The sequence below is a fragment of the Homarus americanus genome, unplaced genomic scaffold (assembly GCF_018991925.1).
Source record: "Homarus americanus isolate GMGI-L3 unplaced genomic scaffold, GMGI_Hamer_2.0 scaffold30108, whole genome shotgun sequence".
Lineage (NCBI taxonomy): Eukaryota > Metazoa > Arthropoda > Malacostraca > Decapoda > Nephropidae > Homarus > Homarus americanus.
In genome coordinates, this window is record NW_024748109.1 from 5,419,467 (window position 1) to 5,447,259 (window position 27,793).

General features: G+C 37.7%; 2 protein-coding genes across 4 annotated transcripts in view; one reads left to right on the forward strand and one right to left on the reverse strand.

Annotated features, from left to right (window-relative positions):
- The first annotated feature begins 6,194 nt into the window (after positions 1 to 6,194).
- LOC121880188 (defense protein l(2)34Fc-like) lies at positions 6,195 to 11,376 on the forward strand. Of its 2 annotated transcripts, XM_042387318.1 has the most exons (6): positions 6,223 to 6,327; positions 6,813 to 6,826; positions 7,443 to 7,692; positions 8,846 to 8,970; positions 9,897 to 9,991; positions 10,651 to 11,376. In XM_042387318.1, the coding sequence occupies exons 3-6, from the start codon at positions 7,482 to 7,484 to the stop codon at positions 10,721 to 10,723; spliced, it is 504 nt and encodes a 167-aa protein (XP_042243252.1). In that variant the 5' UTR covers positions 6,223 to 6,327; positions 6,813 to 6,826; positions 7,443 to 7,481; the 3' UTR covers positions 10,724 to 11,376. The 2 variants fall into 2 exon arrangements, with proteins under 2 accessions (XP_042243251.1, XP_042243252.1); XM_042387317.1 differs by lacking the exon at positions 6,813 to 6,826 and having other exon boundaries at positions 6,195 to 6,327.
- A 6,547-nt stretch (positions 11,377 to 17,923) lies between these two features.
- The window catches only part of LOC121880189 (myotubularin-related protein 9-like), a 32,322-nt gene continuing 22,452 nt past the window's right edge, over positions 17,924 to 27,793 (reverse strand). For both annotated transcript variants that reach the window (XM_042387320.1, XM_042387319.1), the window contains 6 exons: positions 23,631 to 23,742; positions 23,119 to 23,240; positions 22,882 to 22,988; positions 21,051 to 21,280; positions 18,852 to 19,021; positions 17,924 to 18,538 (listed from right to left, as the gene is read on the reverse strand). In XM_042387320.1, coding sequence (XP_042243254.1) covers positions 18,335 to 18,538; positions 18,852 to 19,021; positions 21,051 to 21,280; positions 22,882 to 22,988; positions 23,119 to 23,240; positions 23,631 to 23,742 — 945 coding nt within the window. In that variant the 3' untranslated portion in view covers positions 17,924 to 18,334. The remainder of the gene's footprint in view (positions 18,539 to 18,851; positions 19,022 to 21,050; positions 21,281 to 22,881; positions 22,989 to 23,118; positions 23,241 to 23,630; positions 23,743 to 27,793) is intronic.

Below are 27,793 nucleotides of genomic sequence, written 5' to 3' on the forward strand. Positions count from 1 at the left end.
CGGGGGTAAAATAAGGATGTGTACTAGCACCAATTTTCTTTTCCATTTTCTTGGCTGCCTTCCTTACTTGAGCCAGTGCCAATTTAGCTGGCGGGGTGGACATCTAGTACCCAATGAAGGGACTTTTCAACATAAGATGATTCGAGGAAGGAACAAAAGTGTCGGCAGCTTCCATCACTGAACTTCAGTATGCAGACGACCTCATCCTCGTCGCTCACACTGAACGCGACTTACAGGAGATCCTGAACACCTACACAGATGAGTATGCACACTTCGGACTTGAGGTGAATGCACATAAAACTCAGATTCTCTTTCAGCCTGCCCCTGGTTCAACCACATCTCCACCATCCCTCCAGCTTAACTAATGCTACCCACTTTCAGTACCCTGGCTCCCACCTGTCCACCAACACGGATATCAATGAAGAGATTCAACATCGGATCAGATGTGCACCTGAAGCCTTTGGCAGACTCTGCACTGTGTCTTCAGCTGTAGGGAGCTGAAATTATAATTATAATAATAATAATAATAATAATAATAATAATAATAATACTTAACGGTTTATTGAAAAAGTTAAGCAGTCCAAAGGCTGAAAATATACATTGGACATATACATGACTTATTCCATACACTGACATGGGGGGGTGGGGGCCGAGTTAACAAAAGCTTTCATAAGAGAAAAGTAAAGGAACATACAATGAACATACAAATTAATGTTTACAATGGAGGTCACATGCACGGAGGCGTTGAACAGCAAACATGTAGTGTAGTAATTCCCTCACAAATGATGTTATGAGGGACCTCACGTGGTGTAGTTAAGAGGGACCTCACTTGGTGTACTAATTCCCTCACAGATGGTATTGTGGGGAACCAAACTTGATGCTGTAGCAACTCATTCACTATGAAGTGTCAAAGTGTCACAGGGTCACCTCACTCGCCGAGGTGGTGTACAATCGGGTGGGGTCCCAGGCCTCCCTATCGTGGACGGATTAAAAACATCGCTGCTTGTTGTTGGGTTTCATGGGCAGTTCTCACCGGGTACCAGGGACCTCACTGTGCGAAAGTTAACTTGGGTACGCCTCTCAGCTGTTACTGTTGCGTTGTTTATACTGGCTTAAGCACTGTTCATCACCGTTCAACACAGGTTCCACTCCTTTCCGAAATGAAAATGTAACTTTTGGCGAGAACTTGCTGATATTCCAGTGGGGAGGAGAGGTTCAGGGGAGGGAGTTGGGGTATGTGCCAACATAACAGTTGACTTGGTAGCCACCAGAGCAGCACCAGATACGTCTTGATCCTTTGGAGGTCAAGGAAAATTGCACGGGCAAGGGGGGACCTAGTTGAGGTGTATAAGCATCTCAAGGGGCACTACTCAGTCGAGTGTCCTTACTTGGAGCTGGCGGACGCTCGCCCCACAAGGGGTCACAGCTCAAGATTGAAGAAGCCACAAGTCCAGAAAGCTGTGAGGGCAAACTTTTTCGAGCCGTGGCGAAGAGGATAAAAGTAAAGTAGAAGAACTCTTGGAACAATCTACCAGAAAGTGTTGTGGCGGCACCGAGTGTGAGCTCTTTCAACACCAGACTGGACCAACACTGGAGCAGGTTCAGGTACATTCAGGAGCAGGTTCAGGTACATTCAGGAGCCGGTGCATGCCCAGTACTTGCCAACAGTGCGTAACAGAGACGTGACCGATCGCCCAAGCGGCTAACGAGCCGATCAGTGGTGAAGAGGATAAAAATATAATGAAATAATACCTTTGTGGCATTTAAGTTTATTTCAATTCCTTCCGACACTTAGCAACCCTAGTCGCCTGTGTTTATTGTAGTTGGGATTGGACCTTACTCTTCTGGACTTCCCTTCACACTACAGTGGCTTGCTGGCTGAATATAAATTCAATAATGTTGTATGTTAATCATTTCAAAATGTATTTTTTGTCATTTCTTCCCGAAAACTTATTCCTCATGATGTTAATTTTTAATCCATTCCTCATGATGTTTATATTTAATCCATTAAAACCTTACAATAGAAATAGTGAAACATTTTGATTAGTTTGCGCCCCAAAAACTTTATTCTCTGAAGTACTGAACTATTAACACGTCCAGTACTGCCCAGTGAGACCCTGCCATAATTTACGCTTTCACACTAATACACTAGAATTAGTACTTACTGGGATTGGGACCTGTTATTACTAAGAGGTGAGGCTCTGACGGGAAGAAGGTGGGACTGGGAAGGAGAGGACTCAGGTACCCTCATAGCCAATGAGAGGGAAAGGGAGAGACTTTCATATAGACAGCGACTGGACCATAAAGACGGTGTAAGGATAAGGAGTGGATCCGACGACCATATGAACGAGTGGGGCATCACGTTGACTCATTGATAAGCGAGGGACACCGACGTCCTCAAAGATGGAGGGGAAAAGCGTGACGTTCATTTAAAACTGTTGTGGGATGTGAAAGACTCCAGACTTAGCTGATGAATAAGACGATAATCAATGAATATGATAACTTGGACGTACCTGAGATATGGTGTATTGATGTCCCTCGAACAGCTGTTTTAACTCACCTAGAAAAAGAAAAGGAAATATCCAGTTGAGATTACCTGCCGTCGATCACACACACCTATGTGAATACTTGCACCTAACTTACAGGAACAACTATGGCCAATTGGATGACAAATTTGTTCAAAATGTCCAGAACACAACAGTAGTGTTATTAGTTGTTACCTTGTGCTGGTGGTCGCGGGAACTCTGGTGCCGTACAGGGTCACCCCATGGCACCGTCTTGACAATTTTATGACACCTCGTGGCACTTGACACCTTGCTGTATTCCATGACACACTTTACACCTTGCGTTAATTCAAGACACTTTGTAACACTTTATGACATTAATGATACTTTACGACACTTTAAAGCATTAATGGCATTTTATTGACACTTTACAACATCAATGACACTTTACCACACTTAATATTACCTTACGACACTTTTCGCCACCGTATGACACTATTATATGTTGCTTGGGCACTTAATAACTATTCGAGACTTCGAGACTTTATGCCCCTTTGACACTCTAAAAGTATATACGTACTGTACACGGCACTTCCGAGCAGTGACACTTTAGGACACTTAAGGACTCTTGAAGACACTTTAGGACACAGACATTTCATGACACTTCAGGACATTTTGACACCTTAGGATACTTCACAGCACCTTTCTATTGTGCAACACTTATTACATTATTCAACACTTATAAGACTTAATGGCATTTTATCAGACCAAGGCTCATAATGACGGCACTACGTTCGGTCCGAGCGGCTTCGATCACGTCCACACACAAAAACAAACAAAAAAACACGTAAAATTACACCCGGGCAGCTAAGAAGTTAAGGAAGGTTAAGTAGGTTTCTTTGCTTGGGTTAGTTGGTGAAGTCTTCAAAGAACGTTTCAGCCGCTTGTGTTTCTTACCAACTTAGGTTGTTAATTTCGAAATAGCTACGACAGTGTCCATCACAAAATACAGTGAAATTGCTGCGTTTTAAAATAATTTTCTATGAAAATTCGGCGACGTGTATGTCGTCAATAATAATAATTACCCATAACATAAACACTTTACGTTATTTACGCACAAGTTATGAAATATGTGATCACTTCACCTACAGTACTGTACTTACGAAAACTTTCCGGCACTTACAAACACTTTAATGCACTGACAAACAGTCCTCGTCAATTTTAGTCTCTTCACCTCATGTCGGCTGAGTGTTTGTCTATAAGCCATCGTGTGCATCAAGCCGGCACGAAGGCAGAGACGACACTGTGTAGTTTGTACATCTTGTCTTGTATGTTAGAGGCCTCTGTTGCCAGTCTCATAAATCCGAAACCGCGAAACGAGGCAGATTCAAGACTAGAGCAAACCAGCCAAACCCAGTCCCAGTACTATAACGACTGAGTTTGGTCTTGTTTTACTCATTCGTTTCTCCACACATTTAGCTTTAAGAGTTCTTTGTCTTTATCTGTTTTAGTTATAAAGTAAAAATCAATGTATTACACAAGATTATATGCCATTGTTTTAGTTCGTATAATGGCTCGTTTTTGGATGATTCTGAATCTAATGCATCGAAAAGCTGTTCCTGAACCCTCAAATCACTTACAGTTCGTCATGGATGTCTCAAAGTGGCGTCAGTCAACTGGTGACAAAAACACCCAGGATTTTATATATTGCTCATCCTGCTTTATTTGCTTGTTAAAACAAACGAACAAACGGGAAACAAACGGAAATAAAATAAATCTGTATTAAACATAATAAATAACGATATAACACATTTTAAATTATTATTTTTTATTCCGAAGGTCAACGCTATCGAAGACGTGTGTGTTGTCTCAGGACGACCAACGCCGACCAAGACTAAACTAAACCAACAGTCTCCACACATCTGTCTGGTATATTGTGTGGTTTAGTATTTCAGAGTTTTAAGACAAACTACAGACAATCCAAAGAAAGTCAATCACTTTAAACTTAATTCATGAGAGGTGTTCAAAGACAAGATGTTTGGCGTTTCTTGGTTTACCTGTGTACTTTTACTTTTATCCTCTTCACCACTGATCGGCTATTTTCGTAGTAACCGTGAGAGACAATTTTCTATTCCAACATGTTAAAGATCCGACTCACCGCAGAGAGAGCAAACACCCAAACCGCTGGACCTCATCATAACTAACTGGGATGGTGCGTCGTGTTTGTGTATTTTACAGCGACGAATAAAATAAATGTATCCTGACACTACTAACATGTCATAAAATTACACTCGAGGAAATGGCTTTGCTTCCAGGTTCAGGAGAAGAACATTGTAAGTAAATAAATCGATGGTGTCCTGTAATACAATCGTCAAGGTAACAGGCGGCCCAATGTTACTGATGTAGGATGATGAAGCAGAATGTGTAGCGTTCTTTCACAGAATCACAATGTCGTGACGAGGGTCGGTTTTTGCTCATCATCAGGACAGTAGCTTTTCCTTACCCCTAGTATACAATCCTTTGAACAATTATAACATATATTGCCGGGTCTTTTATTCTGTTTTGTTATTTTTTCATTTCTCTACCTTTTTATAAACTCTTAAGGATGGTCTTCCGACAATACTTTAGTACTATCGGGAGTCCATCTTGACATATTATCAGCTGAAAACTGATCGGACGGTAATAACGGTGTTGTAATGCCATAACGGCCTTGATGGAGCCACTAAGCATAATGATGGGAGGGCTCACAGGGTGTAATGATAGGTGGAACACGTGGGGGACGGTAATGCGCGTATTCCTTACCAAAATATCAAGGGTTCGATTCCTGGTTAGCCCGGACAAATGTTAGAAAGGTGTTTAACCAAACATCACAGGTTTCCCGGTCTCTGGTTTCCACCTGTACTATTACTGGATACACCAACCAGCCGAACGTCTAGTAAATTAAGTGTCGAAAATTTTACAAAAAAGTGACTCACAGGGTAACGCTGGCGCTATTACAGAGTTCTATCTCTCTTAACTTTGTTTTCGTTGTTGTATTACTAAACTTGTTACGCACTTAGAGACCTTCGTTGCTGAGGCCAGTAATAACATTATACTAACTACAACACTGGCACTTAGTGACTCATCGGGGGTTAGGCATTAAGGAGGGGAAGAGAAGAGGTAGTAGGGAGGGGATGAGTTAGCAAGGAGGGGAGGAGATACAAGGCAGGTCACGAGGAGGGGAAAAAGCAGCAAGAAGCGGAAGAGGAGAAGAGATAGCAGGGAGGGAGGAGGGGAAGGAGGAGAAGGAGCAGGAGGAAGAGGAGGAGGAGAAAGAGGGGGAAGAGGTTGTAGGAAGGGTATGTGAGAGAGGAGGTATTATTAGAGGAAATGGTAGTGGAGAGGGGAAGAGGAGAGGGTAGCAGGGAGGGGAAAATGATAGATAGATGGACAGATACATAGATATACAGTAGATATTCATTCAATAAAATCGTCATACAAGTTTACAATTGATTCATCTTGTATACAGACAATGCGGGTACACAATTTAACATGCATATACTGTATATAATGCAGGTATACAATGTAAACAATGTACACAGGCCGTGCAGGTATACAAGGCAATGTGTGAACAATGCAAACAATGGTAAACAGAAAGGCAACTCAACCTGACCAAGGACAACCAATAAAGCCTTGGGATGCATATATCCAGAAAGAAGTAGCAGGAAGGGGAGGAGGTTGTTACGACAGGGTGAGTCCACCGATTCGTCATCACAGTTCTGAGCTCAGCTGCCTCAAACTGCTGGTGGAGGCGGCGCTGTGAAGAGCTCAGCCACTGTTCCAGGTCAGCTTCTACCACTCTGCTTCACCTTTCCGTAGTTTCTTGCATATTCATTATAACTTTCTGATCAATTCATATTTTGAGTATTTTAGTTCAGTTGTACTATTTGATTAATTCCCAGAAATTAGGCTTTATTTACCTGGAGTGCGGCGGTCGAGTGGATACAGCACTCAGTGGTTCGAACCCCGGGCACTCCCAGTTTACCCAGGTGCAAATGGGTACCTAAGTTTACAGCTAGTGGAAGTGAAAGTGGTCAAGTGCAGTACTGGCCATGTTGCCTCCTTGCGTACCGAAAGCTTTAGTATACAGTGTTTACCAGAGTGATTTTAAATTCCCCGTAATTATGTGCTGTTGAATGCAGTCTTGTCCAACTCCCCCAGTCGAAACTAAGCCGCCGAGTAGGTTTAATACATACTAACGTCACAACTCTTTAATTCTAGTAAAGATTTTTTGGGAATTATAATTTTACCTCACTATTTTTTTTTCAGAAGACGTCTATAAGGTTGGTGTTTTAGTAGTTTTTCCTTATCATATTCTTTTTCATAATCCACAAATTATATACAAAATTTCTCTAGACCTCGTACATAAGATTCCCTAACAAAAGATGCCTTTAAGACAACAGTGTGTATGTTGACAACTAACCGAAGTTTTCGGGCCATTGTGAGAAGAAGGTGAATAAAACAGCTCAACTAATAAGTCTTATAAGAACTTTAAAAGCAATTCATAAAAAATAAAACCTAACCTGCTTGACTTCTAAGACCGTCTCCAACGTGCCAGCAGTGACATCGAAAAATTCATTCATTAAAAGAGGATATCACACTGGGCAAAATTCCCCCATTCCTCAGGAGAAAACAACTATACCGCCGTTCTCAGTAAAAAAAAAAAGACAAAAAACAAATGTAAACCTTAATGTTTGCGTTCTATTCAGTCTGCAATCTACTCTCATAATATTTGCGACTCTTACAACTATTACCAAATGTTCTCTTTCACCTTATTCCATATTTAATTTTTTTATTAGCACTGATTTTTCTTAGGTTCTTCACTAAATCATTATTCACCTCCCATTTGTCCTTCCCACATTACACAATAAGAGTGATTGTTTCATGCATTAATTCCAGATATACTTTCTGTGTGTGGCCTTGGTCATCAGCTAAAGGATGAGGTCCACAGCAGTAACCCAAGCCACCGTTCTCGCCTTCCTTAGTTTGGCTGAGGTGGGAGTGGTGTGGATGTTCCCTGATAAGATTCCAGACTGCGCCTGTGTGTGGATGGCTCCCTGGCATGTACCCTTCACTGAGGCGGCGTCAGATCCTCCCTACCAACTCACTATTTCAAATTCCAATGTCAGGTCGGACACAGCAGTCCCTAGTGAGTAGCCTCTTTAAGACTTTCTTCGTGGAATTTCGAAACACAAACGACATGAAGTTATGAAGTTCTGTCCTTCTAGATTTAATGTCCCTGAACTTTTTTGACCTATGTGCAGTTGGTACCTATATAACATCTTAGATAATTTTGCCTCATGCAACTTGATGCTACTTTGACCACCATGAATTTAAAAATCTTCACTTGTCACTATTTTTTAATTCGCTGGAAGTCTGTTCTTGACTGCCTAGTAATTTGAGTGTAAAACAGTCTCATAAAATTTGCTCAAATTCTAAACTTATTGGACTTGCAAGGATTCTGATATTCTTGACATTCTCATCTCTGATCAATTTTAACTTGCTGAAACTCGATAACACATTTGCACTGTCTAATAATATGACGTACTGTGACTTGATGAAACTGAATTGATTGATACGAACACACTTTACTTTATTCAAAATAACTTTTTGAGTATTCAGATAAGACGCGTATATCTGGTCTAAAAAAAAAAGAAAAGATTTTCCCAAATTTTCTTCAGTTTTTACAAATTGCAAGGATTTATTCCCAAGCAGAGGCTCGAATATAAGATTCCTGATTGCGTTTGAACCCTGGCATTTGTTTGGAAAGTAGGCATCCCACTAATGATACAAATACGTAGTTGTTGATTACAACCACAACTTTCTCCTCCTCCCCACACACACACACACACACACACACACACACACATATATATATATATATATATATATATATATATATATATATATATATATATATATATATATATATATATATATATATATATATATATATATATATATATTTATTTATTTATTTAATGCAATGTTGTTAAAGTCTTGAAATGCTATGTATGTTAAATTAGTGAATATTTATCCCAATAATATATTCTTGTAGAGCAGCCTGCTATGCAAATTCTGTTTACTTTTCCCATTCAGTGTGGAGCAGAAAAAAAAGAATTATAACTTTTAATAATAGCAGACATAAAAGTGGCATTGCATTTCATTTTCAAAATTGCAGGTAAAGGAATGTATTACCTTTCATGAGGATATAGTTCTGTAATAGGAAATAAAGTTAAATTATTTTTCAAAACTAACTTACCTACAGTATAAATATAGCATTAAGAAAAACCTTTCAACAGTGTGCCTGGTGGGGACGATACCGATTGAGGGGTTCATGGTTCAGGTCCATGATACCGAGGATAACCCGATCGGCTCTTTCATCACCAACTCTACCATCACCCAGCCAATGAACTGCAAAGGCCTGGTGAGGAAAAAGAGTAAATGAAGGGAAAAGGTAAAATTTGTGCTATCCCAAACAAATAAATTGTAAGTAGGTCTCTTTGGCATGACGGCCTCTTTCTTAAGTACACAGGGGGACAATGTGACCGACGATACACTCGATTATCTTTACTTCCCCAAACGCAAAGTTAGGTGCCCATTCACTGTTGGATGTTTGCACTGTATCTACTCAGCCACCGCGTCCTTACAGGCCTGTGGTAATGGTCGTAAGAGAAGGGGGCAGTGGGGGCATGGGGTTTCCGTTGTAGTCAATTTCCAATACACTGTTTGCATAACAACCTGTTTAAGTATTGATAAATTGGGGAGGGGTAAGAGGGAAGCTAAATTAAGATGTTAATTCAGTACCGCCGCTTACCAAGCACTGTCACATAAACGATTTACCCAACATTTTTAATTAAGTTTACTATAGTGCTGCTGCCATTGCACCCAGCTTAGTTCCTCTACATTGTAGAAGATTTAAGCTGTCTACAACAACACCTAGCCTAGTATGGCTACTCTCAAATCTATCAGAGTGCAGCTCCAACTGAACTCGGCCTTAACCTACAGGGTGTTCCATTTAAGTGGCGGCGGGAAATGAGTTCATCTCAGCATGTTTATTTTTTCCTTTTAATAATCAACGGGGATTAAAGGCTTCTAGGAATTCAATATCGACCTTAAAGCTCTATTAAGTGAAATTCCCTCTAAATTTGTCAGGGTAAATAAGAACAAAAATATTCAGGCAAGAAATTTTCAAGTCACTTTCCCGGGATAAGTAAATGTTCCACACAATCTGCACAGCCTGTGTTACCTGTAGAGATGGGGTCACAAAAGAAAGTTTGGGTCTGTCCGAGCTATTTCCCAGTGTTACAAGGTTCTCGGCTTCAAGATAATAATTAAAATTTTCCTCCTCAGAATGACACTGCAACTCACGTCAGCAGCAAGAAACATATGATGATCAACTTTCTCTGGATGCCACCGTACGGCTATAGTGGAAAAGTTTTCTTCAAGTGAGTTGTAAAAATGGAAAAGTCTATGTGTATATTTTGTCAGAGGTGGATGGTTAGAAAGTATAGTTACTTCATTTCATAAGGGGGTCTCAAAGATGCAGTGACGTCATCAGTTCGAGAATTGTGGGCAAGAAGCGCATCTAATACAAATCGAGTGATTTTTAGGGCAATACTTTCCAGTTTTTTCTTGTTTCTATCATCTGATATTTATTAAAACAAAGATATTACCTGACCCTTAAAGAGGGCATCACACTAGCACTCTTTGCTTAAACTCTCCCATTTTCTGTCGTTTTTTCTACGAGTTGTCATCTTTCCCAGGGGGCCAGGGTGTATTGCTCAGACGAAACGTATCGTCTCTAGCTTAGTGGCTTGTGCCGATTTCCGTAATCAAGTCAAGGTTCACCAAAAATGTACCGGCATTGTATTACTGACAAAACTATCCTAACAAATATTTTGATAATTTTTGTCAGATGTATCGATTCATTGTCGGCAATTTGTTGACAAATTTGCAGTATTTACAAATTATTGATTTATGGATTAGAGGTACTATATATTTATTCGTGAGATTGCCGACTCTTAGAATAATTAAATAACGTGAGACTGGCACCCACCAATATCCATAATTTTTCATTACAACCAATGGTCTTTGTCTATTGCAGGGCGACTGTACTTCGGACGTACCATACTTACTGGACGGGCATCTCCTCTAACATGTTTACTGTCACCAACTAATCGTGATCCATAAAGCTGCCCATCAAGAGATCCAGGTGCACCTTTATCTTCTACCAAATTGATCCACATCTAATCCATCAAGTTGTTCACTTTAACTCTCGTCATTCTCAGAGTGATTCCTGTATTTCTGTAATTCAGAGTAATATGCTTGTAATTCTTATAATTTACCAAGTGATATGTGTTATTTATGTGATATATACCGGTATATACTATACGTGATATAAGAGTATTTTAACAAGTGTTCCACCTTTTCCTCTGTGAACACAAGGTTCTATCACATAATTTTAATTGTCGTCGGATTAGTGTAAGTACTAACTTTGTTACCCGCTGAAGATCTTAGTTGTTGAGGCGCAATAATAACACTGTAACAAAAACAACCTATGTGATTATGATTCATTTGGTGAGACATCTCTACCTCTCTTACACACTCAGTGTTCCGAGAGTGCCTATATCATTTACTTGTTTAGTAATTTGTAGCTTTGTGTGATTTTGTTCCTATTTAATTCACCATTTAATCTATCAGTACCTTAGTACAGTAGGCACCATTTAGTCCACCCTAGCCTCTATAATTCATTAGTTGATCGTCTGCACTGCACCAAAGCACCAAATCATCTACACTAACTTGTGATGTATTAAAGGAATCTGTTTATAAATACTTGATGATTAACCTGCATGTTTATAAACCACGAAGTGATCTACTGATGACTGAGCCTCCAAGGAAATCCATCTTTATTCTTTACTTATCAAGTGACTTGTGTAATAAAGTGAAACAAGTTAACCAGCAACTGAATCATTTGTAACTTTGATTCACCAATCAGTTTGAGTGATAACCTAAATCTATATCTAAGTTGATCTTAATATCAGTAAGGAGTCTCGAGTGATAGACGAAAAACATTAGGGATCAAGGCTTCAATAAAGGTGAAATTAAGTGCAGCAAAGTTCCCAGACAAAAAACTTGTTGGTCCCAAAACTTAATACACTGTAAATAATAAATATACAGTACATATAACAACATCTATACAGTAGTAAAACACACATGGAACAAATGCGGTGGAGTTGGAGAGAGTTTACTGGAATATGAACTAGCCAAAGGGTCTCACAGCATACTCATATTTACACAGCTAAGAAGAGAAAAGTACTGCAAATATTAAAAAAAAAAAAATAAATATATATCTAAACTACATACTGTACTGTAACAGTGAATCATGGACTATACACAAATAATTCCCTACTCAATCAACTACATTATAATGAAGGTGTAAAGTGAATCTAGGTTAAGCAAGGTACAGTAAGTTCCTTGTTTAATGTTGCCCCAGACAACGTTGTTTCATTATAACGTGCTACTCTATAGTTACCCATGATTCCGACAACGTCCCGACCGATTTGTTATAAAGTCGTCACGGACTACTTTGTATGGCGCGCCACCCTCTCTCATCTTGGCGCGCTATACTCTCTCGCGGAGCGTCACAGTGTCCCCGGTCTTTGTTAGGCATCCACGGCGTACGTGCGTGCTTAAGTGTTTTTGCTATAAATACTGTTCTGTAACCATTCGAAATGGCTTCCAAGAGCCCATCTAGTGTTAGTGATGCTAGTGTTGTGAAGAAGCAACGCAAGACCATTAGCCTTGTTATGAAAATGGAGGTTTTAAACCCACCACACACTCGCTCCACCTCTGACCATCAGTGAATACAATACAAAATGATTTAGTTTATTTATCTTTTTTTTATGTATAATATACATTTTCTATAAAAATTCCACTGAATTTATGTATATGTAATGTACTTTATGGGGCAAAGGGAGGCAGGGGAACATAACTAACATATTTTATCTATTTCTTATGGGGAAAATTGATTCCGTTAACGTTGTGTTTTCAAGAACGTAACCACGACGTTAAGCGAGGACTTACCGTATACATGTACAGTCATGGTCAAAAGTAGTTATCCAATCCACCACCTAACCCCTGCGCCTAGCCGGGTCTTTCCTGCATGGCAAATCAAGTGGGGTGGAGAGGGCGAATGGTCGACTTGGGTGATGGCTGTTTGTTAGGGGAGGAGGGGTGTGGGAAGGAGGTATAAGATGCAAATTGCGCATTAGGTGGGGGGGGAGGGTTGAAGAAAGCAGGGATATTCATGAATGAAAGAAGGGAAGGATGGATGTAATTGTTCTCTCACTATATTTTCTTCTTGAGAGAGTATTCTATTTTCTTATTGATCATGTTTACAGGTTGTTGTTCAGGTTTTAAATAACGGTAATTAGATATTTATAATAACGTTGATATGAGGAAAAATATTGAAAACGAGGGTGGAAATCACATTTATTTTTAATATTTACCAACAAAGGTCATATATAATCACAATTACTTGTCCAATATCCTCCTTGCCTGTGTCACGGTCTCCCAAGCCTAAAATTATATCATTTATATGAATTAAGAGTACAAATGTGTTTTGTTTACATTATACACTGGAAATTAGTATTTTTAATATATCACATACAGTACCAACAAACCATAAAAAAATATTCACCACGGCTGGTTTCCCAAGCTTCCAGATGCCTCTCAGAGGGTTAACCAACATCTCACAGTATGCCTGGTGACCCCAATCTACCTTGCCATTTCTGACATGTTGTAGACAGCCATGCGCAAACTAATAATTTGCCCATAACTCACCAATTGACATTCTTTAGCGTCCATCCTGGGCTGGGTGTGGAGCAGAATAGTCAAACAACATTGCCACTACCACCTCACATTGATTTTCTCAACTCTAATAAACATATTACAGGGTGGACAAGTCACATTCTATTCCATTTTTTTTTTATAGATTAATATTGCTTTTTGTTTTTTAATGGTAGTGAAGGAAGATGAAAGTGATAAAGTAACAATTCATTCTTTTTTGGGGGGTTCAATTAATAGTGATTTTTCCTTCAAGAACAGTAGAGGCAGGAGGTGGAAGTGATCAAATAACAGCTTTGTTTAATGTCACTCGTGGTGAGTACGGCCGAATGCAAAGTCACGCCCCCTCCTCTTTTAGGTTATCATATCAGGGGCTTTTCCTCACGGAAGTCAGAAGCCTTATCAACCCTAATGCCAAAAGCGCACTTGCATCCCTCCGTACAATCTCAAGTAAAGGCACAGATAACTAAGGGAAAGTCAAATCCATATGACACCTTCCCTCCTGGTTGGGTGTTTGGGATACAAGCTACACCGTCAAGCTACATCCACTAACTGAAATCTCCTAACATCTTCTTTAAGTGATAAGGATAATTCCAAGACCACAAACAGTGGTCCTAGACCTGTGCTGTCCTACCTCACCCGGGTCTGCCACCCCTAGATCTCCCCCTATCAATACCTCCCCCACCCTCTTGTGACTCGTCGTGTATAAAAGCCTAGAGCTCGCAGGTATGGTAGTAGGAGGGGATTGGATGATTAATTTTGATCACGACTGTACCATACAGCCATGTCTTCACATCACTAATTTTCATTTGTACTCTACCCTTTTAATGAATGCTTGACTTGGGCTAGCAAGGTCAAGAGTACAGTACTTAATTCATATCATTAAGTGTTTTATGTTTGTAATAATTTATATATGTTGTCTTATCGAGCACATACAGATTTTATTTCAGACACAAAATTATTTTATTATTTCAATGTCTGAATTAATAGTGAAATTTTAAGTTTATATTTACAGTTTGTGAGCAACTTTATGGGTGCACTGTATTCATATTTACTTATAATTTCATGTAGGGCACTTTGCAATTTCAGGCACAATTTAAAAAAATTCCTTGTCCATATAATTTTGAAAACCTATACAGGTCTCAATTCTCAAAAGCAAGGGATATTTTCTTGGCAAGACCATGACTAAATAATCTGTGATTGGGGAACACATAAGAACATGGTGAAATTAGGAACATGTTCCTAGACCTTACCTCAGGTGACCTACAACTGAAGTACAAGTCACAAATGGACAGGGTAAGGCCCTATAAGTTACATAACCACTATCTAATGCAAACAAAGTGATATGTGTACCTACTATCACCTAAATAAATGTATTATAACAGCCTAAAAATAAATAAAAACAACATCACAATGAATGAGAAACTGTCAGATAGATCAACTTATAGCAGACTAGACGGCTTCAGCAGTGTTAAGAGCAAGTGTTGTAGTGAACAACTAAAATGGGTCATCCACTCAGTAAATGCTTTTGTAAGTGATACCATTTATAACACAATACAAATAATAATAATACAATCAGAAGCCACTTACTGGTAACATACATGAGGCATTCCTGGAAACCTGTACACTCAGTGGACATTAATTTCCCATAGAAATCCATGTAATAAACTTTGTTATATCGAGAATAAAAGACTTCTTTCATAAATGTATTAAAAAATGATGAGTAATATGAAGTTACTGTCAGATATATTTACTGGTGCTGATTGGAATTGTTTTCATGAGACTTCCAACTTTGGCACTCACCAGATTCATCATAGTATACATTAAAATGAAATATTTAACTTATTAATAAATATAAAACAATTATTTCTCTTATTAATAGGACGCATGTATGAATACCTGCCATGGTCTCATACACAGAGATCTTCCTCTAATCATCAGACTTTTTTCCTTATTGGAAACATGAGATCTGGGATCTGCTCATTATTGGTTATAGGTTTACAATATAAATCATTATGAAATTAACCAGGGCTGGCTCTAGCTTCTGAGGGGCCCTGTGTAAGATAATGGTTGGGGCCTCCTTCCTCAGACAACCCTCCCACGGTGCCCAGTCCTTCATCCATTTCATTGGTCATAAACAAGCAACTTTGATTGTTACAATACTGAACACATAATGACAAATACAAACATGTGTTTTGGGTTTGGTAAGTTCTTAACTCAGTTGTGCAGAGCTATTATAGCAAGATTTTCTTACAATAAACATATTATTTATTACAGTCTTTAGAAAGTGCAGATCATCTGGCCAGAATGATATAGAAAGAGTAAAAGTAAGCATCTAAAGTGCTGCTGCTTATTTTGACATTATTTCTGTATGTTTACATGCTTCATACACACACTCCAAAATAAATAAATAAATAAATAAATATATATATATATATATATATATATATATATATATATATATATATATATATATATATATATATATATATATATGTATGTATGTATGTATGTATGTATGTATGTATGTATGTATGTATATATGTATGTATGTATGTATATATATATATATATATATATATATATATATATATATATATATATATATATATATATATATATATATATATATATATATATATATATATATATATATATGGCAATATCCAAATTCCTCTATTCTTGGAAAAACTTAACATAAGAAGTTTGTGGGTTTCTGAGTAAATAGGATCTCCTTATCAGGACTTTACATCCTGCTTTGCCACAATCTTTCAGGGCAAAATGTTATCATTATTCTTATTTAGTAATTTTTTTCACTCTTCCAGAATATTAATAAAAGTGTTTGTAATAAATTTTGAGAGAATATACTGTAGTTTATAATTTTATCAAGAGAATAAATACAGTTGAGTCTGGATTTACGTGGTTTTGGTTTACGCATTTTGTCATTTACGCGGTGTTTTGCCAGAAGCGGGATGCTTGATTTACGCAGCAAATTTGGTCATTTACGCGGGAAGCGGCGCGGGCAGGGTGCGCACAAGGTCGCCCAGTCATCAAAACATTACCGAGTTCTTCACCCGCCACCCACCACAGCCGGCCCAAGTCAGTGATAGTGAGGATATGGACTTATATGGACTTTGAGGGGTTTGACAAAGAGGCCCTGCAAGCCTCTGTGGTGGATAGTGATACAATTGATACAAGTGATACAGGTGAGGGCCAATAATCTGCCCTCTGCCTCGGAACCAACCCCCCCATCCCCGTGTGCCCAGCCATCTTTTCTACGAATGTAAGTGTTAAAAAACCTAAAATTATTGATATTTCTCTTAATTATTAATTGTGTGTGCATACCATCATAAAATTAAGATGTTATTTTGACTACGAGGTATGTATTGTGTCGGAAAAAGTGGAGTTTGGGGGTCGGCCCAGTCTCTATTTCAATTAATCCCATATGTTCTGTTATTTCATTTACACGTTTCTCGTTTTACGCGGTACTCCGCGGGTTCAATTGACCGCGTAAATGAAGACCCAACTGTAGTTAAATATGGCTTGAAAATTTAAATAAAACTAAAAGGCGCTTGAAACTAACACCAAGCAATGTTCAGGCACATGTAAGATTGTTTATTTAGAAAAGTGATGAACTCCAAGTGAAAATGCTTGAAAAGAAAATTCATCATGAGAAATCCCATTAAATTATAATAACTATAATATGTCTTTTGACTTTTATCTATGGTATTGAGGGGTCTGATGGCCTTTGTGATATTGTTACATTAGCAAACAACAATATAACTGTGAAAATCACAATAAACATTAGAGCATGACTGTGAGTCATGTGGGTCCAGTCAGGACTGTTGTGCAAGTATAGTTTCCAGTCCATGAAACAACTGCTTTGCATAGCATGATGGTGAAAATGCACAGTTTTCCCTCATTACCAGTTTCCTTACAACTGGCTTTTACACACTGATGGTAGACAAACAAGAGGTAGAATTTCACCACTGACTTTGGGAGGTCAAGGAATTTGGAATAGTTTGGTTCACGATCAATTTAAAAATTGGTGAACTTTTAAAAGAATAATAGTGTGAATGTGTAGCACCGAGTGACCTGCGCGTGCATCAAGGGTAGACTAACTCTTGCTAACAAAGTACTGTACGGTACATGGTTAAGGACGCCAACACATCAGCCATATTAGATACATGCTGATATAAAGTATCCTGGTCTGGTTCGATAAAGCCAACTTCTGATATATTGAGTATCAGATGTAGCAAGGTTCCACTGTAGTTTCCAAATTCCAATGTCAATATGTATCACTGAATATAGTAAGTAAATTTATTGTAAAGATCTTTGTAAAGATGAGAGATGTGCCAATCAGAAATTCAGGCTTATTTCCTGTGAAGTACTGTACAATTAAGCCCCAATAAAATATATTTATAAAACTTTACCTAAAACTGTACACATAAATACAATAAATAAAAAAAACTATAAAATATACAATATACAAAACTGTTTCTAAACAATGAAGGTAAAATATACAAGGGCAATTATTATCTATAATCTTTTAAGCTTATTTTTTAGGAATAACATGATGGAATGGGGTAAAGGTCAGGTCTGTTACATCTCTTTTGCTGGGTTAAGTTGTGCTTAGTACTATTCATATTATAACAATTCAATGCTAATAAATAGCTAATCTGGATCCCTTTCTCATAAGTCCTTCACAACTGAGGGGTTACATCAGTAATTTACTGTAATAATTCCTGAATGTTCCATCTGAGAACTGCTTTTATTTATACTCTGAAAATTTCTTACATCACAAATGATATTTCTCCTTGATCTTGTTGAAAGATATTTAAGAAAATGGTTAACTGTGTAACATGAACTACTGTGTACAAAGTTACGACTATACTGCACTGTATATCTTTGTAAAAACAACCTGAATGAATATTCATACCAGTTCAGACAACCTCTACTTCTGTTGGTGGTGATATTATTCCTACTTCAACTGCCTCTCTCTCCAGATCTTGCAACTGTCTCCTGAGGCGGGCCACACGAGATCTCAGAGATGAATCTCGCTCCCGCAATTCCCGCACCACAGACCATGCTGCCTCCTGGGGTGCCTGGTCAACCACCCACCTCAAGAAGACACTGGCCCACAATTGCTGTTAAATGATAGAGATCGTTCTTAGTTATATTTAAAAATCAAACATTTAAATATTTTTTTTCAACTGAAGATCTTGATATAACCATAATAACAGAGGCTCAAGGTCTCCCATTTTGATGAGGCATCTGTTTTTATGTGAATTTTAATTATTCTTCTGTCCTCCCATTCTATACAGTACTGATGAGAATATCGTACATTTGATTAATAATAGCACATCATAGTTTATTCTTAGCATTCTATTTCAAAATGGCAGGAAAATATTTTCAAACACTTATAAAAAATTACTAAAGCATCATTTTTATAAGACTCACCAAACTCATAGGTGCAACAGATGGCCAAATAACTCGTTGATTGGGCTCATACATGGGATTAAGGTACTTAGGAAGCACCTCTGGCCGATTGACATAGGACCACAGGCTAGAGGTTCTCTCCTGAGCCTGCAGCCCTCTTCGTTCTCCTTCACTGTTTCCCAAGAATGTACCTGGGAATATATTTTATATGTTTGATTTCAAGGCATCATATATAAAAGTACAGTTATGTAAATACATTCATATACTACACTGTACTGTTTAATAGATTTGCTAAATTCCACTGAATTCCTTGATGCCCCAGGTTGAATATTTTGTATAAAACTTGGTCATAATACAGACACACCTTTTCATTTCCTCTTCCACTGAATGTCACATAGTCCAGATCCAGGAGCTGTGCTATAATCCCATAAATATTTTAAGTACACAGAATTTTCTTGCTTGTGCTGATAGGATAATTAATTCACAACAAAATATACGTGTTAAAATATTTAAACTCTGAGGCCTGGATTTGGCAGCTGCTATTTTCCAAGATGACAAAACATGAAAATATACAAATTTATGTTAAACACTGAGCATAAGGTTATATTGATATCCAAAGCTGTTCCCTTTTTTTTCATAATGCCTTAACACATCAATTTTCACATCTAAACTAACATTTCCTTTGTCTCTTCTGTACAACACCACATTCTTATTGTACATTTGTTTACTGTTTTAAGATTCTGTGCTCAAATGTCACTATCTAAGGTGAGTAAACACTATGTACAGTATAGATACATGGCATAGTGTGGAGCCAACCTGGTGGTGGGCCAGGTTTAGTGAAATAAATTGTCTTAACTAAAGGAATTTGTCAGTACACTGTATTCAATATTTATATCAAGTATGGCCCACCATAGCAAATGAGACTAACACACCAGTGAGCCTGTGTTAGTCAAGTAACATATTAAAGGGCCACACTTGATTCATCGTAAAAATTATTTGGCAAGTTATTGCAACAATTCACAATCTTAATATCACAACATTCACTGAAAGATTATTCCAAGAGTTCACAACTCTTACTCCAAAGAATGTGGCCCTGATAATTTTCTTTACTTTTGGTTATGTTTTTTAGCATAAAAAAACCATCAATATGTTTTTAAATGCTTCACTTCTTAAAAAAACATTTTGCAAATTTAATGTTTTATTAAATATGTTTTTAAATGTTTAATGTGAAATGAAGACAATCAATCAGTTGATAAAAATGTAAAGTTCCCATCTGCAATAGATGGTAGCACGGGTTTGCTAGCAATGGCCAACAGCATGTACAGTACAAAAATCACACACGATTCTTGACACACCAGTTACTTTTACTCCATCAATCAACTTGAGTCAGAAAAAATGCAGTCCTGAAAGCAGTAATTTACATTTTAGGTGAGTTATAATTTGCTAAAATGTGTTTTGAACGAATGGAATTCGTGTTAAAGTGAGAAAAATTATATAATGCAATCTAATATTGCACAACTCTTGGTTCTACTCTCACATCATATTGAGGGTTTAATGTATTAGACTTCAATAATAAATTTCAACTGAAAAGACTCGCCTCTATACATCAGATGAATCTGGTATAGAAAGCATGACTTCATAAAGACAAAAATGTGAAAATAACCAGGAAGTGAAGTGTGACCAGGCACCTATCTTGAGGATTTAACCCCTTAATCTGTTTATTGCATTTTAGAATTACGTATACTCTGGCTACTGCCAGATGATTTTATTCAGCTTAGGAAAACTGCCAAGAGCCAAAGGTGTAAATTGTCAGCATGGGACCTTTTAACGAATGAATATATATATATATATTTTTTATCATGCATTTTTACATTGCTTTGGATCATTTCTGGCAAATAACGCTTTTTTTTTCAAGCACCAAGGGAGTACTTTTATCTAAGTGTAACTAACTGGTTAAGGATTAAGTTTGAGCTGGGCATTATAAGACTTTTGGTATGTCTCTCAGGGGTTATGCCTCTAACACCATTATATCCAGCACTTTCAACCATAGTATTTCTCAACCATGGAAGAATTCTAGAACATAACCTCCATCTTTAGTGAGGGATTATTGTAAATAAGTCGTCCAATTCACTAAGCCAGTTACAAAAGCCTGATAAAGAGAACTGAGGTAAAATTTGAACATAGATCAATACTGTACTAATAACTTAGTCATCATCTTACCAAACTGTGATGAGTATGAATGTTCAAACAACATCACAAGGAAGTTTTCTGCAAATTCAAAGCTGCAGCTGAACTGTGCATGAATCTGGTATACACAGTCTAGGAAGAGGAGGAAGGTAGGAGAGTTGGACTTAGAACGTTGAGCACTAGGAGTGTAGCATGATCGAGCATGGCGAGTGGCAAAAGGATGGCCTCCTTGTATCCATTCCCGTTCTATCAGTGCCTCAAATCTGTAATATAATCAAAATTGAGTTGAAGTAACTAACATCACTTCATCTACATTCACCGAGAAGCTTCCAATATGGAAACTAGGTTCATGAATACTAAACAATTTCCAAAAAATTTGGAAATGGCAATCTCTATGCATTTCCAACAAGAAAGACTTGGAAACAAGGAAAGTCTTGCAAAGAGAAATGGAATGCAAATTGTGAGTATGGTTGCCCTATGAAGGCCTACTGCATGCATAATATCAGCAGTGCATTCTCCCTTTTCATAACTTTCTCATTTTCAATTTCACCTCTACTGAAATAAATTTTCTTTGTCTCTTGCTATCACTATTACTTTTGTTACATCTTGGTAATTTAGCATTCAAGTTGGTACAGGTTAATAAAGACAAATCAAGAAACAACAATATGTGTGTGACCCAGAGGCCAGTGAGAAGCAGGCTGGCACGATGATGCCTTGTCATGTTGTGGCTCATGTTAAACTGGTAATGTATTTCATGCTAAGTCAACAGTTTCCCCGATTGGTCCCTCATGCTAGTGTGAATTTTGTGTTGTGTGAAGTCGTGTTATATAGGGACTACCTGTACTTGAACAACTGTAAAATAAAACCCCATAATTCGAAATAATAGAGGCTCTAACCCTTACCAATTATAAGATTTTATGAAATATAATGGACACCTCCTGAAGGAAAACCCAACAACAATGGTATTTTTCTGTTATCTGCTTCAATCAAAATTTAAACATTATCTTAGATGATTAAGCTCTTGTATTTGTCTATTGACTTGATAGCTTTCTTCTTAGAGGCTCCTCTTGAGATGCTTGGTCCAGTGTTATCAGACATAATGGCTCCAACATTGGACTGTAATGTACAATCCCCTTCACTGGTGCATTTACAGGGGCTTGTCAGGTTTTGTGCAGTGTGACAACCCTGTGTTTGTTTAGTGCAGTGTGGCAGCGCTGTGTTTACATTTGACAGAAGGAAACTCACAATAGTAAACACACTATGAAATCAAATTAAAACAATATTAAAACACCTCAAAGATAATGATTTGTGAAATGTTTATGTGAGCCCCTGTAAATGCACTAGTGAAGGGGACTGTACAGTCGGGGCCAAAGTTCGCTCCTCATGGTGAAACCGAGTCACAGGAATGTGTCTCCGAACTGACTTACTTGGACTGTTTCATCTCATTTGGGATTGATGCTGCTTCATTTTAGGTGGGAGCAAACTTTTGACCCCGACTGTACACTCCATGACTGACCAATGTAAACTGACCCTGACCGACAGGTCTGACATGTGTATACTTGTTTACACTGAAGCGGGCGGAAGCATCGTATGGTGACACATACATCATACATATTTGTAAATGACTCTCATAATCCAAAATTTTAGCAAATATTAAAAAAATTTCATGTATATTTCATAACAGGAAAACAATACTATGAGTAGTTTCGAATTTGAAGGGTACGAATTACGGGTCTTTACGGCAATTGATTACAATCACAGAATTGGATTACCTCATGTCTGCTGGAGGATTAGTGAACGTTAATACTGTATTTACTAGAGAGAAGAATTACTAAAGTAACAATTATCATCTTGTCAATCTTACCCTCGAACAGTGCGGCAATCTGCGTTGAGAATTATTTGTGCAAGAGATGTAACTTGAATGGTTGAATCCAGACCATCGGTGTCATGAACAAGGACAGAGGCACCTTCCTGTAATACAATAAAGATGTGATTTTTGTAACATTTCTGCATAACAGCATGAAAAATGTACTGACAGAGTAGATTTACATTTACTATAGGATTTTCCCATAACATGAGCTATCTCCATGGATTCACTTACTTGATCGAGACACTGAGCCACAAGACAAGCACAGTTCAATGTTTCCTTAATATTATTCATCCAGTTGCTGTTTTCTAAACGACTCAACCACTTGTCTGTCCCTGAATTTGTGTCATTTACACCTGAAAATAAACAGTAAAATAGAATCCTGTAGCACAACATGAAACTCTAATTAGAAGGCATGTGTGTAATAAAAGGGCCACAATAATTAAAGCAAGAAAAGTTATACCAAACTGTGTCTACAGAGAGTAATACCATAGTTAACTAACTTAAATTAACTCTTGGGTAAAAAAGTATAGGAAAGAGAGAAGTTGGCTTGGTGTTATTATGGATTATAAAGGACCTCTTGAGAAATTTCTAGGTTCACTACAGATCAATTGGTGAATGTCATAGAAAACTCTAACACTAAAACCTGATCAAGAAAAGACAATATAAATTTTATGAAAGTTTTACATCAAACAATACAGAAAAAATGCACCAAAAACTACAGTGAAAAGGAATCAATACATTACCATCCATAAGCTTTGTTAATGAGTCAAGTAAAACGTGGTGACGATCAATGGGTTTGTGAACGCGACGCCAGTTTGGATAGTGAAGTTCGGGTTCATAACCGCCACCACGGAGCTGAAGGGGAATGAGGAGAATGAAAGAGGATGTAGCGGAATATGAAAAAACAAACATTGTACATAATACCAACAGCTGCCTGGCTGAAGGACAATAGCCAGAAATGGAGGAGTGATCCTGAAATCCCTGTTTATGGCAAAGCCCATAGCTAGGCAGCTCTTGTAATAGAGGGTAACTTACTAGTCAGGGGTTGGAATAAGAACAGGCAGGGCCCTGGGGCAACACAACAACATTAAAATAATAGTGTATAATTACACAATAAAATAAGAAGCTGTTCCATATACAATACATCACAGTTTTATTTTTATTCTATATGATTTGCACATAAATTGCAAGACTGAAATTGGTAAAATGCATATTTCAATACACAGCATAACATTTTTCAATATGTACTGTAGTAATCTCCCAGCCAGCCAATATTTCCGGTTCATGGAACTCTCCAATAACCAGAATGAATTTTGAGCCTTCCAGGAAATTCTGGGAAAACTTGAACATATTTTCGAAGAGTTCCAAGAGATTTCATCATGCTCTGATGCCTATGCACATTTCCCCACATTCCGGGCACATGAGTGGGCTAGCTGTTTGGGAAACTCAGACGACTGACTCACACACTTAGTTCACATTCTGCTTCATTGTACAAGGTTGTTCCCACACTCGCTGCTGTTTTTGCATAAAATTTGTGTTCAGCAGTACTGTACATTACTGTACCAGGACACAATCATCCAGGAATATAGAGTTAAAGCAGTGTTAAGACATAAAAAGAGATTATAGTTATGTATATTGCACTGTACATTCAGAAGGTGTGAAAGTACTGTACATACAGTACAGTGCTGTACATAACGGAGTGGAAAGTGTACACATGTCTATTGTAGGCTAGTGCGTAGAGGTGTATGTATACTGTACAGTGAATGTACAATCCTTCCTTCATGAAGGGAGAGGAGAGTGACAGTTAGTAACACTTGCAGATAATGACAATAGAGTCCATGTTGTGTACAATTTCAAAAGATGTTGATGCAAGGTTGACCATAATTTTTTCTTAATCAGCCCAAGCTTTGAAAAGAATATTCTCCAGTAGAGTTTGACACCATAAGGTAAAAAGACATCGATGTAAAATTAAGTTAACATTTTGAAATGTATCTTTAAGATCATAAAAATAGAGCAAGCTGTATATTTGCAATTCAACTCCCTTATCATTTCCTTGATCCTGAGGTAAAACAAAGCTGAAACATTGTTCTCAGTCTTAACAAGAAACCAAATCAGTTTCTCACTTCAATATATTCTGTCTGCATCAAGTTGACTGAGTAGAACCATAGAGTTTGTAAATAATGATGTGGTGTGAACTATTGTCCTGCTAACTTCGCCCAAAAGCATATTATCAAATCTATTATTTTTTTTCATTGGGCTTTGATTTCTATTGTTAGTGCCGTATGCACTGCTAGTAAGGCCCACTTACATTGTCTCTTTGTGACGTGCCATTGTCCCAGGGAGGAACAGTGTAGCACTAGGCTTAGGGTAATCTGAAGCAGCATGCATGCAGTTGACAGGTGATAAGTGTTAGTTTGCCACGGGATTAGTTGCAAAGACTGGACCACAAGGCCTGGCAACATTACTTCAACCAGCTCCTCACTTAGTCTAATGCCCACCTTTATGGTGCATTACAACTTAGGGGTTGTGTAATAAATAATGAGAAAATTGCAAACCAAGTCATATTCCCCTTGGCACTCAGAGAGGAAGCATCGCTATGCTTGAGGAAGGCTGGAATTATAGTCTGGGGCATTGATGTACATCATGGTTTCTATGTCGAGGCATAAGTGATCATTCAAGAGTACAGACATTGTTTCACTGGCTCTTAGACACTCGATTGCCTCGTGTAGCTTGTTTAAGTGTGTGAAATATTATTGTGATTATATTACCAATGAGGCACTGTGGTAATAAATGTGTACTGTAGGTCTTACATCTCTCTCCTCTAAGCTTGTGCTGCTTTTATAGTAAGTCGTCATCTTGTTGACCGCATGTTCCTTCTTCATGAATATCACATCTGTGATTAATTCTATCTTTTGTAGACCATGCCTGTTATTTCCCTATACATAACAAATAGTGTGGACACATTTCAGGACTATTTGTGTGGTTTCTTTGTGCTTGTCACAGGTGTATACGCCATTAACACAAGAATAAAGTTGGCTGTCGTACGTGGTCTTTCATTTGGCTCAATGCGTGAGATCCGTTATTTCATTTACCACAGTGTGGTATATTCTCAAACACCTGCCTCGAGTGTTTGCTTTTTCCTCAAAGAACACAAGTTCACTTCTCATTTTACCTACAAATAATTTCAAACTCTCTAACAATGCCACTGCTCTATGTAAATCCATTGTCAAGTCTTGCAATTTCACCAATACCTTGTGAGAACATTCAAGAAGAGTCAGTCACAATTGACATTACTAGTCTTCCCATCACCTTTGACAGTGTTTGTGCTACCAATATGACTTTCAAATGCAATGGAAAATTATTATTGAATTAAAAGAATTGGGTATTAGCCAATTATTATATTTATATCACAGAATATCAGTCAACATGGTAACAAGAATCCATGGACTTAGCAGGTCGCCAAGTTAGACTGTTCCTGTAGCTACATCCTCCTACCAGTCCAAGCTGTGTTATTGTTATTTTTCAACTCGTATTTTTAAGTAGATATACAGTACAGTATTTTTATTGCTACTATATTATTTATTTTTTTACTCTGTTACATGCACACACAACTGTTCACACAGAATGTGCCAGCCACCAGTAGGCCAGCCATGCGTTCTTCAAACATGAACTTTACAAAATGCTCTGTAATATAAGTTATGAAAGTTTAAATTTAAATACAGGGTAGATTGTATAACAGTTATAGATAAGTGCATATATATATATATATATATATATATATATATATATATATATATATATATATATATATATATATATATATATATATATATATATATATATATATATATATATATATATATATATATATATATATATATATATATATATATATATCTGGGATAATAATCCCATTTTTATTGAATGATCTTTATTCTCTTCTCTGAGGCAATGGGTCTCCTGAATAAATGTATACATACATACATACATACATACATACATACATACAGATGCGAGGGTCGTTATAGTACAACTTGTTACAGTATAGTACCTTTAATTTAGTACAGTCCCTAAACGTACATCCCATAACAATACAGTATGGTCGAGCCACACTATAGTATGGTGCTATCCAGTGGTGGCAACAGCTTGGAGCTGCCGTGGTGATGCTGTGTCTGGTATGTTTGTCCAAGCCTTTATCCCACATGTTCTTCTGCCAAGTCAACATCGCGAGACATGACATGAGATTGCCGATACAATAATGTTGATGCAGTGAATGAAACTATGGATTAGCCTGACTGGTCTCTCTCTCTCTCTCTCTTTTTCCAATTACTCCTTCCCAATTTCTGTGTTAGCAGTGGTAACTCTTGCCCTGTGACCTGATTGATAAGTCACTAATCCATATTGCTGGTAAGTTGTCAGTCTCTTGACTCGTCTCCACCACACAGTACAGTCACTCAGCCAGTTGCCTGAATGTCCAATTTCTCCTCATTTACTCTTATATAATGTGCAAAAATAAAAATTCATACACTACTGTACTGGCAGCTGTACTTCATATACTCCTCTATCCTGAGCAGAATCTCGTCAGATCAACCCCACACTAGGAAAGGCCTGGACCTCACAGATAAAAAAAATCCACAAATATATATTAACAAACAATCACAGACTCAGGACTAGCCACATCACCATAAGGCTAACCTGCATTCAGGAAGGCTGGTATAAAATGTTAAGGACTGTACTTATAACAACTGATAAACATAAGCCATACTTTAGTTTTATTGAAATGATAAAACCTAGAACTGTGTCCTGACAACTCTCCCTGTAGTGTCACAAAGAAGCTCTGATTCTTAGCTCTCAAAAAAGCAGTAAGGGATAGTTGGTCTATAGCTCTGTTCTCTAAGGGAGTCGG

Coding starts and splice junctions, on each gene's coding strand:
- LOC121880188 (XM_042387317.1), top strand. CDS start 7,482: ATGAGGTCCACAGCAGTAACCCAAGCCACCGTTCTCGCCTTCCTTAGT. Junction 7,693..8,845: donor GTCGGACACAGCAGTCCCTA/GTGAGTAGCCTC, acceptor ACCTTTCAACAG/TGTGCCTGGTGGGGACGATA. Junction 9,992..10,650: donor AGTGGAAAAGTTTTCTTCAA/GTGAGTTGTAAA, acceptor TGTCTATTGCAG/GGCGACTGTACTTCGGACGT.